Raw genomic sequence first — 17,898 nt, 5'->3', positions numbered from 1 at the left:
ATATATATTTCCCTAAGTTACAAACATGGTGTGTATACACAATTTTGCAACCTTACTTGTCACTTGAAATTGTATCATTAATATTTCCCATATCATTGACTATTCTTCAAAACTAATATTTTAAACGATGATACAATAGTCTATTCTTAAGGATATTCATTAATTAAGCAAATATTTCTCAGCATCTAATATGAACAGACACCACTCTTCTAGGCACTTTAAAAAAAGAAAAAAAAAAAGGGCTGCGGGAGTCAATAAACCAGGCACCTGACTGGAGTCATTTACTTCAGATGAGGAACCTGTTTGGCTCTAAGTTCCCTGGCAAAAAAGGTAAAAAAGGCAATTTCCCAATAAAATGTAGTACCTAAGTTTATCTACATTCTATCTGATGAATTTGTGAATGAGCAATAGTGAACAACAGAATGGACAACGCTTTTTTTAAACCATGATTTTGTTAAAAACATAGCAGCCTAAAATTTGAATTTGAAATTCTGAACTACAATATCATTCTCAGTTGAGAAGGTAAAAGGTGAATCGACAAGAATTTCCTTTTCTATCAATCGGAACAGCAAATGAGAAGAGCTCTGCAGAACACTGAAACCTCAAGGGTCATTTCATCCCACTTCCTATCTAATAAAGGAAATTCCTTTGATATTCTCTGAATTTCTTTCCAGTGCAAAGATTTAATGAGTCTGAGTCCTTCCTAGGTCTTCTCTACCAGGCTAAACCTTCCTAATTCCTTCAACAGTCCTTCCATTGTCATGATCTTGATTTGTTTTCCAAAGCCTTCAGAGGGAGCATAGGTCATAGCGAGCTTGGGGAATCTATGGGGAGGTGTTAACTTTGAACTGGGCCTCGATGACGGTTCAGATTTCAAAGACAGAGATGGGGAGAGGCCCTTCCGGCTAGAAGGAACAGCATGAGCAGAAGCTCGGAGGCAAGCAGCCCAGGGCCTGCCTGTGGACAGCCTGGAGTCCAGCTAAGGAGTCTGGCATTCATTTAGGAGGCCTCGTGTGACCGACTTCATTGCCTCGCTTTTTTTTTTTTTTTGCTTTTTTTTTTTTTTTTTTTAAATCATTACCAGGCTGGTGGCACAGTGGTTAAGACTTCGCGCTCCCAATGCAGGGGGCCCGAGTTCGATCCCTGGTCAGGGAACTAGATCCCACATACATGCTGCAACTAAGAGTTCCCGTGCCACAACTAATAAGCCCACATGCCGCAGCTAAGGAGCCCGTGAGCCACAACTAAGGAGCCCACGTGCTGCAACTAAGACCTGGTGCAACCAAATAAATTAAAAAAAAAAAATCATTACCAGGCTAAACTTTCACGTGGGAAGTAATCCAGTAAAAGTGAACAGGCCTGAGTAGTAAAGTCAAACCACCTTTCAAATGACATGTATTTCATGTAATAGGAAAAAGTATGCAAATTAGACCTTAATAAATTTTGAAAAAATATTGACTAACCTACCTCAGATCTTTAAGAGGCATGCTAAACTGTGGCCTTCTAGCAATAACAGTCTCTCTTAGGAACAGCCTAGAAACCTAAGGAAGTGACAGGGATTGGCACCTTGTTACAAATGCCTCTGGTCAGGCTTGGTAAGAGGATCAAAGAACACCTTTCTCCACAACATGAATATATCCTCCTGCCCGCCCCTTTTTATCCTTAGGGCAAGCACTAAGGAAAGTCAAGGCAGTAACATACCGCCCGCCCCTTTTAAATCAGACTGAACAACTGTCCTGGAGCCAAAATCCTACACATGCAGGGTCCAGATGACACAGCAACCAACCTTTTCAACCTCTGACTCAAACCAAGAGTGAGCAGGAAATAAAAGGAACACCTATTTGTCTCCGGACACCTAAAGAAAGACCATAATTAACTACTCTGTCACCTTGGTCCCATCTCATGCATGTGAGCTTATTGACAAGATGGTGTGTTGGGAGACTAGAAGCCTCAGAAACTCCTTGTCCTTCCTGGGTGTAAATATAAAGAATCTCATGGGGGTCTCCAAGTTAAGGACTGGTCAGGTCAGAAGGAAACACTATGTCGGGAAACAACAAAGCTTATGGAAATATTACCATCCACAGCCTAAGATCACAGTGAGTGGTCTACATAAAAGATTATTGACTTCAACCCTGAATATGTTCTCCTTGGTTATGGCCATGTACCTCTGTGAAGCAAAGGAGAGCCAGATCTTGGGTTTTCCCACAACTTCTCAAACATCGTGGCCAGGCCAGAAAATACTGATTTATCTTGAGAGCAGGGTAAAGAGCATGTCCCAGGTAAAATGTGGCAGGTAAAAACAGAAAGTGGGCGATGAAGCCACCTTCCGGAGCAAAGTCACAGCAGCACTGAAAAGCAGACGCTCACTTCCCAGGGTCTGCAGGTTGGAGTTCCCAAGCTAAGTTTCAGCGCGGCAGCTTTAAATGCCGCTGCCTGTCTTTCTTAAGGAGAAAGTGTTGTCAAAGGTCTTGAAAGGTATGTTGTTTAAGTGGTGACCTTTCAAAATAGTATCCCCTAAGAGCTGCCCACAGGGATGATGCACACGCTCCAGAGGACTTTGCCTAATCTTCCTTTCAGCTGGGACCTCACTGCCAAGTGGGAAAGCAGGAATATAATCAGCTCAAAGTAAACAGATTACCAGGCCCGAAGTCTCTGCAGTACAGGTCCTAAATTTTAAAGTTTAGGGTCTGAAAGATCCAGAGAAATCATAAGCATCTGGCCCAGCCACCCTGGTGTCTTAGTGAACAGGAATGCAAAGAAAGTGGCAACTACGGAGGAAACTGGTCAGGCAGGTTTCTCAAAGCAAAGTAAACAACAGCACGTCAGCACTACAGCCTCAAAGGCAAGTAGCTGCTTCCACGTGCTCACCTAGTAGTGTGCCCACCTCTTTGCCTGTGGCCCCAGCCATCTGTCTGGCCTGGGAGGCTCTGCCTGTCCCCTTGCGCCATCAGCAGCTCCTCTGAGGCCCAACCCAAGTCCCACCCTTCTCTGCGACCCTGCCCACTCCAAATTTCCTTCTTCCAAATTCATACTACGTATTTAGCAGTGATCTTTCTTTATATTTTCTGTTTATTGCTATTTAACTCTTGCAGTTTTCTCATCTTTCATATCATATCCCTTATGGGGAAAGCCCTTTGAGGACTGAGGCCACGTATGATGCTCGTGAATGGTGGATGAGACCAAGCTGGGGCAGGGAGCACAGAACACCCTCCCAGTTACTATCCTGCAGTGTCCTTCCACTGTATATCCCTCCCATACCAGTTGGGAGACATTGTTTTCTTCCTTTGGTCAGTGTTATGGGCTGAATGTTTGGGTTCCCCCCTCCCAAGTTCATTTGTTGAAGCCCTAACCCCCAATGTAATGGTAATTGGAGGTGGGGCCTTTGGGAGGCAATTAGGTTTAGATTAGGTCATGAGGGAGGGCCCCTCATCCTAACATCAGTCCTTTACGAGAAGAGGAAGAGACAGGGAGACCTGTCTCTCCTCAGAACACACCCAGGAAAGGCCACATGAGGACACAGCAAGAAGGTGGTCATCTACAAGCCAGGAAGCGGGGAGGGGGCTCACCATAACCTGAATTTGCCAGCACCTAGAACTTGGACTTCCCAGCCTCCAGAACTGTGAGGAATAAATGTCTATTGTTCAAGCCACTCAGCCTATAGTATTTTGTTACAGCAGCCCAAGCTGCCTGAGACAGAAAGTACCAGACAAAGGGCACATATTACTTAAAAATTCAGCAGCCCCTCCCTTGCCTGGTCCATCTAAAGGATGCACAGAGAGCTATAAAGCAGCAGTCATTCATCAGCCCTTGACCTTAGTGCGAGAGTTAAAATTTCTAGCAGCTCCTGAAGAGCAACTCAAAAGTCCAAACTTGAGTACTCAGGTAGACACAAGGTGGGTCATCACAGGAGGAGCAAGTGCAGCTGGCAGCAAGTCAGGAGCCCCTTGCACACCTTGAAGAAGGGAACATGGAGAACAGGGGAGGGCACTCTTCTCCTTAGTCTACCTCAGAGTCTCAGGCCTTAGAGAGCAATTATGAAGTTAGAGGGGCATTCACAGACCCACAATGTGTGAATATTCGGGGTTCACAGCACCTGTTGGATCAGCTGAGGGGATTACAAGTCCAGGACTGGTGTCTGTATATGATCTAGCAACAGGCAGTTCCAGAATCACTGACACAGGAAACTGTCCCATCCTCTGGTAGCCCTGAACACTACATAAATCGTGATTGCTTTTTAAGATGCGGATTATCATCACTCCCAAATTCTGTCAGATAGTGAAGCCTGCCAATATTACCTCGTTGGCATCTTAATCCACTACTGAAACTCACTAATGAGCAAGACAAAGTTGGGCTCCCCCGGGCACCACCCTGGGCTAAGCACAGAGCAGTGTACAATTAATGTCTGCTTGTTAAGAAGAAGGAGCATCTTCCAGCCTTCTTTGATGACCAAGCCAATATTTCTGACATTTTTTTTTTTTTGACATTGTTTCTTGAATCAGGACTACAGATGGGGCATGATTTCCTTCCTAGAGTGGGAAGAAAACTGGGATGGCAGATGGCCAGCCAGAAGGCCAGGACTCCCAAAATGCCTGATGCTGTCCTGTGACTGCAAAGAATGTAGCCAGGCTAGCCGGAACAGACTTTCAAAAGCTATTTCTACAAATGTACTACCAAGCCTCTTGGCAAGCTTTGGAGGATAAGGTCTTTTGTTCATTCATGAAATAAATAAATAAACTAAATTAAATACAAGTGTAGAACTTGGAGGTCTCTGGAACTCTAACCTACCCTGTGTCTTTTTACTACCTTCACATCAGAATGGCCTGAGTTAAACATCTCATCACCCTGACCCTGAGCAAAAGGCTCAAGAGAGGCATATTTTGTGGACTTTTCTAGTGTGGAAGGCAAATTAACCAGCAGAGCAAAGGCCCTAGACTGGGCAGAAAGAGGGGGCTCTGTTCACCCTGCCTATACTATTTAAGAGATGTTTCTATAGTATGGTGAAGGGTGGGGAAGGCCTTTCCATTAAGTCACTAGTGACTTTAAAACCAAGTTCCATTTTCCAAACACTGTTATCTTTCCTTCTTCCTCCTGCTCCCCACTCCACAAATCCCATCTCCCCTGTGGTTAGTGCGGCTGCAGCTCCCTAAGGCTTCACCTGCTACAGCCTCGGTGCAGCTGCAAGAGGGTGTTATTTGCTTCAGAACAGCTTTGCAACCCCATGCACACCAGAGGAGGACAGAGATTCAGGGGAAGGGAAGGGAGGAGGAGCACGTCAGAAGGGGAAACAACAGCAAACAGAATTAGAGGTGAAATCCCACTGTGAAGGGTTCCTTCACTTTAACCACCTGCTGCGCAGTATCTTCTGTGTGGATGGCAAGCTGCTGGAGGGCGGGAACCACGTCTACCGCTTCCTTGAATCTACCGCCACAACCACGCCCAATTTCTCAGGCCCGTGCTTTACTGCTTTCCACGCAGCAGGAACTAAAGTAAGTGTAATGTTCAGTTGTTCGAGTGAAACAGAAATAAATGTCTATTGTGACAAACAAGTGGTCATTCCTAAGCATTGTGACTGCTTGTTAAAAACATACATTTCCCCAAACCTGGTGAATCTAAATCGATAGAAGAGGAGCCTGGGAATCTGTACTTTTACTAGCATGCCAGCTGATTCCTATCAGCAAGTTTGGGAAATGATGAGAGAGCCACACTCTAGTCAGAACCAGGTTCAAATTCCAGTTTTGGAACTTCTTAGCTGTCTAACCGGAATCTGTTTTCTCACCTGAAAAATAAGAATAATAATGCCTACTTCGTAGCATTATTAAAAGGATTTTAAAAGCAATTGAAAGAGAATGTTTAAATGTTTGTTCCCCTAAATGTTTGTTTAAAATGTTTATTTGTTCCCCTTCATCCTGAAGACACTGGGGACTACTAAAAGCCTCTGAGCAGATCTTTAGCTTCAACCCGCTCTGCAACACTCAGACACATGGTTGCCCAGCCTCTTCGGTAACACCTCCAGTGACAAAGAAAGAATCAAATTTACTATCTCCAGAAGCAGTTCATTCCACTTTCAGACAGTTTTAATCATGAGCTCTTTCTTCCTTATGTTGAGTTGAGATCTGCCTTGGGTGACAGAACAAATCTAATCCCTTTTCCACATGATAGGGTGACGCAATTAATTTAGGTAAGGAAAGTAAGGAGGAGGAGTAGGTGTGGGGGTCCATTTGGAACACACTGCTTGTTTGAGGCACTGGGAGGGCAGCTCCAGTCACGTGTGCAACAAGTGGTTGATATGTGGGTCTGGAGTTCAGTAGAGATCAGAGTTGTCATTTACACAACAGGATTTGAAGCTGTGAACATAAATGACATTGCCATTTATGGGGTAGAGCTAATGAAACGTATTGAGGAATGGTCAGCAAGGTAGAAAGAGAGCCTTTAAAGAAGAAAGCCGGTAATTCATGGAAACAAATGTGACGAGGTCAGACCAATGGCAGAGAATCAGCGAACCAGTCACTACTGACAGAGTTGGGCTTCTGCCCCTCTGGAGCCTTCCAGAGTTGCCTGGAACCATACCACCATGCTGATAAGCAGATGTACACTTCCTTTCCTACTGAAAGAGAGGCAATTTGAAGAAATAGCAGCAGCAAGTACAGACGACTGCAATATTTCCCAGCCTGGATGCTAAGACCAGTTTCTCCAAATAAGGCTCCCATGCTCCTATCTTTGGGGGAAGCACTGCCTAGTACAGTCCCTCCTAGAGACTGATCACAGTAAAGAACCCTGTTTTCCTCTGTTTAATCCTGCATTTGCCCAACGTACTGAACCACTGATTTTTCACACAATACTTAACATCTTGAGGAGCTAGTGTTTCCTGGCACATAATGTGGCAAATGTGGTGAGCAGAAGAAGAGAAACAAGACAATAGTTTAAGGGACTATTGGTATCAAGGGAATTTTTTTCTTTCCTTTTTAAGAATGGAAGAACCTTGAATATACTTAAATGCTGAACAAAAGGAAGCTACTGCAGAGTAAAAAAAAGGCCAAAAACAGGCACAAAAAGCAATAGGGCGAGCCAGGCTTCAGGCTTTGGTAGAGGGTTAGCTTAGCGAAATACCTCAGCTCGCTAATCTAGCCATAAAATATTATTTCCCTTGATGAACTCTAGTGCTTACAAATGTTCACTATGCTAAACCATATTTACTTTCCTCTGAGGATACAGATGTTATCTACATAAGGTTAAGGGCAGATGATATAAACTGTATAAACTGATTCACTAGAAAGAGTGCAGTCTCCACCCTCCTCCCCAGAGGTAGACGGAATGTGTCCCTTGCCAGGACCAGAGAAGGGTGTTCCAGGTCTTCCAGGTTGAGAGCTGATGCCCCACTCCCCCTGCCCAGGCAGGGAGAGCTCTAGCACAGGATAGGCGGAGAGGGGAAATTTAGAAATGAAGCTCTCCAAAGAAACTGTCTTGCCTAAAGATCAGCTTCCCACACACACTGGAGTGCCACATCTGCGGGGGCTGGAAGCACGGGAATGGAACAGTCCTGACCAAGTCACATAAGTATTACCCTTTTGCGGGAGGCGACAGCATATTTCTGAGTCCCCCCATTGGCACCCCAGTGTCTAGGCTGCAGATCCAGAGCAAGGGCTTAGGGACAGAAAACAGGAGACTGAAAAGATCACCAGTGACTAGTCCAGCCTTCCTCCCGCTCTCCTCTCTTCACAGCAAATGTGAAGAAAGCTGCTCTCAACACAGAGGGAGTCGAGCTGAGGGTTCATTTTAGAAAAGAACCATGAAGGGTTCTAGTGGGCTTGAGGCTCAAATCTGGGCTCCCTTGGCTCTTCTCCCTGCAGGAGGGTCAGGAACTAGCAACTGAGGAAAAAGAAAATCAAGCACCGAGAGAAAAACTGCAATTAGCATTTACATCGGTTGGCTATTGGCTATCGTCATCTCAAACCCCAAGGACAGAGTAGATGTCACGTTGCCAGGCAACTAGCAACTGTAGCCTCCCCTCCCCCACCCCCTAGCTGGTATCAGAGACCACTAGAAAAAGTTTAACCCAAGAGTCTGATACAAGCATTAAACACACACACACACACACACACACACACACACACACACGGCTCAGAGGAGTAATCCTACGACCTCTTTCTCTGAGGATTTTACCCTTGGAGAGGTACAATGTACTTGCCCCAGACTGTTGGAGTTTTGCCAAGAAGCCCAAGCAGGAAGAAGGAAACTATCCCTAATTCTAGGAGGAGTCCATAGTGTTCATTTAGCAATCCAACTCTCTAAGAGGTTTGTACTTTGACCTGACAAAGTATTATAATGTGACTCAAGGGTCAGAAGCTCAGCCTTGGACAGTATCTCAGAACAGCTTTCAGCAGCAATACACTCAATGCTATATATCCGTTCCACCCACCCTTCCTGTGGAAGATACACCATCCCATCCCATGTCCCATGATTCAGATACAGCAGACCAGTGCACAGGGAGTGAGGGAACACACACACACACAAAAACCAAAAAACCAGAAAGCAGCAACCTGTCAGTTCTTTGGTTTCTTAAAAGAGACCCTGTACCAGAACACAGTGATAGCTGATATGCTCAGATACAAATTCTGATGTCTATTATGCATATGTGGAAGGGGGGAATGCCAAGTTTCCCCTCAAATCACAGATTGCAAGCAAAGTACTTTGAACATTTGAGTGCTCTCTGAATGCTGACTAGCAACAATCACCCAACAGTCTTTTACAATTAGAGCAAACTGAAAATTTCCCATACTGAGTCATTCAGGAGCAAAAAGGAAGAAGCCAGCTCACAAAAGGGAGGAGATACTGACCATAAAGTACACAACCTGAGCATACAGTGCAAAGTGTTGTTTTAGTACTGGGAGTACACACTCCCTACCCCACTAGTTAAACAAGAAGGGCTGGGTTGGCACGGAGCTCCCCCCGTGCAGCACAAGGCCTGGTGCTCAGAGGTGAGACTTACCTGACATACAAGGACCTCTTCTCACTCGTTCGCAGGGACCCAGACCCAGAGCTCATACTGCTGTTCATCATTTGTTCTCGCAAGTCATGTATCTTCGATTCAAAGCGACTGTATTCTGTCAGAGAGACAAGGGAAAGGACAAGAAAAGAATGAACCCAAGGAGCTGCACCAAGCCTGTGTGCCAGCGGCCAAAGAGCCAGGAGGACCCTTGGCTTCAAAGCAGCCAGAGCCAGCCCAGTCAATCTTTGCTTTGATAAGCAGAGTACCTCCTCCACGCACAGAAAGATTTCTCTCCACCCCCAGACTAGTAGAATGAAAGAATACACCTGAAAAAGGAGTAACATTTGGACATATCAAATGGAAAAAAGCTCACTGATCCTTAAAAAAAAATAACAACTGGAAAGAGGTTCCAGTGCAGCCTTCATTAATCTTTAGAGCAGGCACTAAGGCCCAAGGAGAGCAGATGGGAAAAGAGACTTTCCCGAAAAGTGGATTGCAGAGAACAGATGGCCCTGAGGTGCAGGGTGGTGGGGCAGGGAAGGACCTGAGGCCATTATATCACTGTTAGGCAAAGAAGATGATCTGTTTCTAGATGACTTTTTTTTTGAGGGGGGGGACGGTGGAATGCAGTACAAAGGTAAAAACAAACCTCACAATCAGAAGAGAAGATCACAAAGCTCTCCCGAATTATTTCCCTTCTAACAAACAGGGTCTTTGGCTTCAGTAACATTTGAACGTTACAATAGAAATTCTCCCAAACCCAGAAGTCTGCTGACATCTCTCTCCTCCAAAACCATCTAGTCAGGGGGGTCATAAGTCCATGCCCAACTTTGTAGCCCACTGACACCATTACAACAGTCTGAAAAAGCCTCATCATTCTGGAAAGGTGACTACAGGTTTATACCCAATTTAAGAAAACCTGACATAGGAAAATTAACTCTATCCATACAATTATTATAAAAGGCTTTTTACAGGGCTACTTTGCTGTGACACTCTCCTAGCACATTTTAAATATGATATTCACATTTACCACAAACACACACACACACACACCACACATTTTTCAGGTCTATAATTGCCAGTCTATAATTGCCACATAAAATGGGATATATCTAAGGCACAGACTGTGAAAACGGTAGAAAACAGGCATACTTCATTATGACAAGCTGATTTTAAAGGAAGTCACAATTTATACTGGGGGTTGAAGGCTGGGGAACTGCTTTAAAAAACAAACACATTTCCAGGAAAAAAGAATTCCACAAAAGCATTTTCATGCACCACAGAGGGCTGGCAAGAAGCATCCCCATCTAGTGTGCATGACTCTACAGGCAGAAAACAAAACACCTGTTCTAACACCTGACACTCCCCTTCCCTCAGCAAAGCAACCTGACCTTCAGCTGGGTATAAAGGGAAACAGTAAAAAGCCTAAACAGGAGGGAATAGAGTTCTAACTCATACAAATATCCTCTTCTCAACAAAGTTTCTTTTTGTTCACTCTGGTACCAATGAAGCCAACTGGTTAATAAACTCATGTGCTCTCTCATTCATCACGCACTGGTGTTATGGTGATTTGTCCTCATTACTTACTCCTGTCCCTGAAATCCTGCAGGAAGCAGTTAAGTCACTGACTCACCCATTAAATGTTGGGGAAAGAAAAAAAGAGAGACAGCAGCTGGACAATGTCCCTATTCTGAGGGTTACAAGGCAACACATCAATATCAACGAGGCTTCCCAATCTAAAGGTAAGAAGGTGGTGACCGATCTGTCATGGCAGCCCTGGACGGCCCAAGCGCGCAGCAGCAGGGCTATCTACCTCTAGAGCTGCCCAGGCGCAGGTCCCGCCCCAAGGCTCAGCCCTCCAGCCCAGCCCTCTCCAGTTGGCTCCTTTCTGGCCCTCCTCCCCACTCACCGGCTAAAAGGAGACTGGGTGAGACAAAGAGATTTCTGACCAAGCAACCATTTCTTGAGCAAGATAAGTAAAAGGCAGAAATATGCATTGAACACAGAAAAAAAAAAAAAAAGAGAAAAGAAAACCCACCACCCAATCTATCCTTAAGCCATTTTCCCCCTCTCCCAACTTGTTTATATATTCTCTTCTTCGGAATTGGCTTGCCCACTGAACTCCAACTTAGCAGCCGGTCATGGCAGTTGCTTAGTAACTACATTTCTTAAAAAACCCTTTAAAAACAACCACCAAACCACCATTTCCTCAAAGCTCCTAATCCAAGGTTGATAACGCTGGGCCAGAGGGCCCACTTAAAATAGACTATAGAAAGAGAACAAGGCTATTGCTTTATGGAAGCCACTTTCTGTTTTCTACGCGCTACTAAGCTTTCAAGTCTATTAAATAGTGTTTTATTCACTTTTCCCTCATTCAGATGATCCCCTTAGAGTTCTAGCTGCTCATCGGCCTCTGCCTTTTATTTGTAGTTATCTAATGTCCAGTAGGCACAAAGTAGGCTCTGAATAAATGATTGTTGGGTAAACGAGGAGCAGATTAAAAAACTCTGCCCAAGTCGATGCTTCTGTTCTCAAACTAATAAAACTAATGGTTTATTTAACTGATGGCTGCCAGCTTCACTGAGGGCTTGGAAAAGTAGTTAAGAAGTATTCCCATTTGCTTTTGTTCCCAAGGTTAATTGTTGGGAGCAATTGGAGTATATGTTTTTTAAACACCTTTTTCAGATGTTAATAACCCACAGTGGGCATCTGATTAACAAACTTTGTTTATAACAAAGAAAAAATAATTCTAACAAAAAGCTGTTTAGAATAGTCTTTAGATAGTACCTCATCTTAATATTAGAGGCCTCATTTTCCAAGGACAAAAGCTTCACCTAAAAAGCACCTGAATTCTAAGACCTTACAATTTGCCAAGGTCCCTCTTTTCCCCTTCCACTCATAACAAAGCCGTTGCTGGAAGGCATCTCCTAGGCCTAAGTCTTTGCCTAAGAAGCCCACCAGACCAGCCTCTATAATTCAAAAGGCCTACTTCAAACAGGTTATTTTAAAGAAACAACACTTATTACTAAAATCTCAAGTCTACTAAACTGTGTTATATTCATTTTTTTCCCATTCATATGAACCCAACCATGTGTGATCCACAAAGATACCCACGGTGAGTCAGTCATTGCTCACTCATTCTCTTTACTAATCACAGAGAGAAAAGGGGGTGGGGGTGGGGGACAATCAGGCATCATTCCCCCAAACAGGATTTCTCACTGACCACCTGGGGTGCCTCTGAAAGATCAGGATTTGGGACCCTACCCCCTGATACACTGACTCAGAACCTACTGAGTGGGCCCAGGAATCTGTATTTTTAACAAGCATCAAGGTAATTCTGATGCCAAATAAAATTTGAAACTGCTGGTCTTGATTACAAAATTGAGTTTTGTTTTATTTTGTTTTGTTAGTTCAGGGAAAAGATAAGGTAAGTATCCTGCAGCCTGTCTCAAAAGGAAGTTAGGACAAGAGGGTTGGAAAGCTCTCCAAAAAAAAAAAAAAAAAAATTGGCAATACAACTGCAAATTCCACGGGAAAGGAAAGTGCTAAAGAAGCCTCTGTCCAATATATACACTACCAAACGTAAAATAGCTAGCTAGTGGGAAGCAGCCGCATAGCACAGGGAGATCCGCTCGGTGCTTTGTGACCACCTAGAGGGGTAGGATAGGGAGGGTGGGAGGGAGGGAGACGCCAAGAGGGAAGAGATATGGGGACATATGTATATGTATAACTGATTCACTTTGTTATAAAGCAGAAGCTAACACACCATTGTAAAGCAATTATACTCCAATAAAGATGTTTTAAAAAAAAAAAGAAAAAGAAAAAAAAGAAGCCTCTGTCCAATGTGCCTGCAAAGAAAGCTAATGAGTTTACACTTTTTTAAATTATAAAAGTAGCACATGATTTTTTAAAATCTTTAACTGTTTTCTTTGGACATTCCTGTATCATTTCCCCATCCCACTACCCAGAAGTAACCAGTTAGGATTTTTAGTATGTATCCTTCCAGACTTACTTCCATGTATATATCGTTTATATACATACACTCACAACTCACATAGATTCACATGCTTTTTTCATTCTCTGATATATAATGGAAACCTATTCATGTCAGTACACAGTGATCTACCTCGTCCTTTATAATAGCTGCACAGTACTGCATATTATGGACAGACCATAATTTATTCAGTCATATCCCAACAGACATACATTTAAATTGTTTATAATTTTTTTATATTACAATCAATGCTGCACTGTATATTTGTATGAGCATTTCGATAGCATAGATTCCTAGAAGTGAAAATGCAGGGTCAAATTACATGCACATGAAAAAATTTGATTGGCACTACCAAACTGAACCCCAATATTCTGAAACCTTCATGACTGGAAGTGAGGATAAACTGCTAGTCTAAAGCTTCCAGCAGCTCTTCTGTTCCTGAAGAAGTAGAGGCAGAATTTACCTTTAAGGACAGATTGATCTTTTTGTTTGGGGGAAAAAACTCTAATAAGCCTTTTGGTTATGAAAAAGTAAAGCCAAGACTGCATTCTGGAATAGACAAAGAGGAACCTCAAATGTTCTCTCTGCATAACCACAGAAAAGGTCCTCCTGTGGGTGGAGATGCTGATTCAAAGGGCTTGTCCTAACACCTATATGATACTGCCAAACCTCCCTGGTGCAGTAAATGACAGCCCCCTTCCTCCCGTGCACAACCAGTGTTTCCTCCCGCGCACAACCAGCGTTTCCTCAGTGTTTTGCTGATGTTCTTCCTAACTGCTTCCTCAATCCGTCTCCTTCTTTCTAACTTCCATTGTCATTGCCTTTTCCTTTTCTCATGATTATTTTTATCTCTTGCCTGGATTTAGGTCACACTGTGTTATCTCTTCTCTGGACCACTGCTGTATTGCTCTAGCTGGTAGTCTGCCCCCAGGATCTCCAAACTCCAATCCAGCTTAAGATTCTATTTGAAAAGCCTTCCTAAAACGCCAACTTGTAGCCCTCTCTGTCCAGGTATCTATAATAACTCAACAGCAACTAAAGAACTTTAATATCTCAACTAAAATTTCAAAGACTGCTAAAACCATCATCCTGTCACTCTCAGCCGATCTAGCCCATGTCTCATTAGACAGATCCTCTTTTGATCTAACCTGCCTGGAACTCCTGAACACAATTTGTTCATTCCTACCTATTATTCCCTTGTCCTGAAATTTTCCTCCCTGCCTGACACTGAACATCCTTTATGTCCTTCACCACCCAGAAGTTTTACTCATTCATTTATTTATTCAAATATTAACTAAATGTCTACAGTGTGCCAGGCATTATGAGAGCTGATGGGGATATAATGGTAATCAAACAGTTCCTAGAAATTACAATAATGAAAAAAACAACTATTTAACTACAATTTTAATTACGATTGTGACTACTGCTATGAAGAAAATGCTACGAGAAGAACAGGGTGACCCAATCTACTGAGGGGGGGATGGGAGGTTAACGAAGGTTTCCATGAGGAAGTGACATTTAAGCTAAGCCTTTAAGGATGAAGAGTTAGCCCGGGGAAAAGGGGTAGATAAAGAAAGCATTCCAGACAGAAGGAACAGCATATGTGAGGGTATAAAATATCTGGATCACAGGGAAGTAAGGGAATACTGGCAGGAGATCAGACTTGTAAGGTAGACAGAGGTCAGATTATACATGACCTTGTGGACTACAGTAAAGATTTCTGCTTTCATCCTAAGAGTAACAGAAAGAAGTCACTGAAAGATTTTAAGTCAAGGAATGACATGAACATGTGTGTATGTGTATCACTATGGCTATTGTGGGGAGAATAATTGTGGTGCCTCACATGTAGATTTAAGTTTCTTGACAGCAGAGGACCATGCTTTCTCTTTTTGTCTAGGCCCTACAGCCTCTAGGGGGGCCTGCTTTACAGCATCCAAACCAGCTGGCCCCCTAGCCTCTGCTCAAATATAGCCAATGTTGGGAAGCTCTGTATTCCTTAATTATTAGACAACACTATTCAAGAGAAAATTCTTGGATTGAGGGCCATCTCTTTTGCTAGCTGGTCCTATTTTGGTGTCTAAAACAGTATAAAACATGATGGATTCTCTTCTGCACAACTGTATGGAGGAACAGTTTAAAGAAAATCAAAGAGCTGGGAAAGCCTGGAGCAGGTTCCAAGACTACTGAATAAGACTGAAGAGAAGGTAGAGTGTGAACAGGGGAAGGGGAAGTGATGGAAGGTTAGGGGGCCAGATTATAAGAGTTTGAGATAGGACTTTTCTTACTAGGCTTTGGGAACCACTGTTAAGTGTTTAAATAGGAAAGTGATACAATTAGAACTAGGTTTGGGGGAAGATTATTCTGAGAACATAATACAGAAGGGAAAGCAGTGACAAAGATAACAGAGACCCGTTCTACTAGTATAGACAGTGACTTCAAAGGCTTGACATAGTGTGGGGGCAACTGAGGACAGAAAGAAGAGGCAAGAATCAGGAAATATGCTGGAGCTAGAGGAGAGAAAATCTGACATCTGACTGGATGTAGGGTGAGAAAGGATCAAAGGCAGCTTCTGAGTTTCTGCCTGAAAGACCAGGAAAAGGTGGGATAATATCAGCCATAATAGAAAATGGCCATCATGTCCTCCAAATAAGTTCTCTATTCTCCAGGCTAAATGTTGTTACTTCCTTAACCATTCTTCATCTAACATGGTTTCCAGGCCCTCCACTACCTCTCCCTTTTTAAAATCTAGTGCCCAGAATTTGTGGTGATGTCATTTTCTTTACAAAACTGTAAGCTCCTTGATGCGGTTTTTGTTTCCTTCTCAAAGTTTAGCATGGCAATCTGCACCCTTGTTGAGTCAACGATCTTTACTGAATGTGCTAACTCACTATAAAGAGCCAACAGGACAAACCTGGACACTGTAATTCTCAAATTCTGACTCCTCAGGAACTAATGTAAGAAAAAAGAATACAAAACTTTCTCCTTCCACTGACCCCAAAAGGGTAAAAACTGAACAACAAAACCACAAACCACTTCTGCAAAACACTAACATATCAGAGGTTTCAAGACCTACTTAATAGCCTAATAAAGCATCAAAGAGGACTGAAACTACAATATTCACTAATATGAAATGGACACATAACCAAGCCTCCAAATCCATCTCCCCTATAAGACTTTGATCTCAAATGCATCTACATTCCTAATGACAGAAAAACTGTCTTCTCAGGATAAAAAATGACATTTGTCAGTAATTTGGAAAAGCAGAAAGGGGCTCAGTTTCTCAACCCATAGAAGATTTATGTGGTTCTATTTGATTATGGGTAGGAAAATGTTGTAGAGACAGGAAACAATGGGAAGCAAAAAAGGGTACTTACTCTGCATGAAGCACTGACTACCTATGGTTTGAATGAAGATATAAAAGGTAAATGCTCCAAAATAAAATAAAAACCATGCCTACCAAATTTGGAAGTGACAATGAAGCTGGGGAGACAACTGGATGACAGACTTCAGACACACAGATTGTGACAGGTAGGAACAATGGAAAGATGCGAATACAAGTAGAATGCAAAAGAGAAATGTAACTTCCTGACCTTGAGTCCCCACACAAATACTGAGTAGGGAAGACAGGGCTGAATAACAGCATGTGTCTTGGTTGGCTATCAACACAAAACAAGTCAATAGCTGCCCAAAGGCTCGTTTGTTCCTACGGAAGTGAAGGTGTTCCAATCTCAAACTCATACAGCCCTCATTTGCCATTGCTGAGCTGCCCTGAGCTCAGAGGAATCACCCGTTGTGCAAATGTACAGAACTCATGAGAGAGTCACAGATTTTGATGAGTATGAATTGTGTTTCAGGTTTCTACAGTTACCTTTGGAGTGCAAACCCTCAGGATTTGTATGAATTACAAGCATCTGTCCCAACAACATAGCTCATGTTTTCAAAAGAAACGGATGGAGCCAAAAGTAAAATAAGCCCATCAAGAAGATACCTGTCAGTGTGGTGATAAGTACATGAATCGTCAAACAGCACAGCATTTCTTGGAATCACAAACTTGTCTCTATAAAATAATATGAAGCCTATTACTTGGGTTAGTTTCTAATTATGGGGCCTACTATTTAAAGAATCTGACACCTCTAAGAGACGCCGCAGACCCGGACCGGAGCAGCTTGGAGGCGGTGAATAATAGCTCTTCAAGTCTGCAACAAAAAATGGTCTCCAATAAAACTACATTGCAAAAAATGGGAAAGAAACAGAATGGAAAGAGTAAAAAGTCGAAGAGGCAGAAGCTGAAGAATTTGTGGTAGAAAAAGTACCGGACCGATGTGTAGTGAATGGGAAGGTGGAGTATTTCCTGAAGTGGAAGGGATTTACAGATGCAGACAATACTTGGGAACCCGAAGAAAATTTAGATTGTCCAGAGTTAATTGAAGCATTTCTTAATTCTCAAAAAGCTGGTAAAGAAAAAGATGGAACAAAAAGAAAATCTTTATCTGACAGTGAATCTGATGATAGCAAATCAAAGAAGAAAAGAGATGCTGCTGATAAACCAAGAGGTTTTGCCAGAGGTCTCAACCCAGAGCGAATAATTGGTGCCACAGACAGCAGTGGAGAATTAATGTTTCTCATGAAATGGAAATATTCAGATGAGGCGGACTTGGTGCTGGCAAAAATGAAGTGTCCTCAAATTGTAATTGCTTTTTATGAAGAGAGACTAACTTGGCATTCTTGTCCAGAAGATGAAGCTCAATAATCGTTTGCATTGCTTTTTATATATATATATTTTTTTATCAAAAATCTGGGTCTTGGTTTTTCGATTTATTAGTGTGAAGAAATAACTACATTCTAATGAAAATCAAGTTTGATATGTTCGTTTTGAAGTAGTATTGGGGAAGTTGTTGGGTTTTAGGGGGGTTTTGGG

General features: G+C 42.9%; 1 protein-coding gene and 1 pseudogene across 2 annotated transcripts in view; one reads left to right on the top strand and one right to left on the bottom strand.

Annotated features, from left to right (window-relative positions):
- DLG3 (discs large MAGUK scaffold protein 3) overlaps positions 1 to 17,898 on the bottom strand; it is a 62,542-nt gene that overhangs the window by 15,754 nt on the left and 28,890 nt on the right. For both annotated transcript variants that reach the window (XM_068533731.1, XM_068533732.1), the window contains one exon: positions 8,987 to 9,101. In XM_068533731.1, the coding sequence (XP_068389832.1) occupies positions 8,987 to 9,101 (115 nt within the window). The remainder of the gene's footprint in view (positions 1 to 8,986; positions 9,102 to 17,898) is intronic.
- On the top strand, positions 17,143 to 17,730 carry LOC137756958 (chromobox protein homolog 3 pseudogene; annotated as a pseudogene).

Source organism: Eschrichtius robustus, chromosome X (genome assembly GCF_028021215.1).
Source record: "Eschrichtius robustus isolate mEscRob2 chromosome X, mEscRob2.pri, whole genome shotgun sequence".
In the NCBI taxonomy this organism is placed as follows: Eukaryota; Metazoa; Chordata; class Mammalia; order Artiodactyla; family Eschrichtiidae; genus Eschrichtius; species Eschrichtius robustus.
The sequence above is the reverse complement of the archived record's forward strand: the minus strand, read 5'-3'. Positions and strand labels throughout refer to the sequence as shown.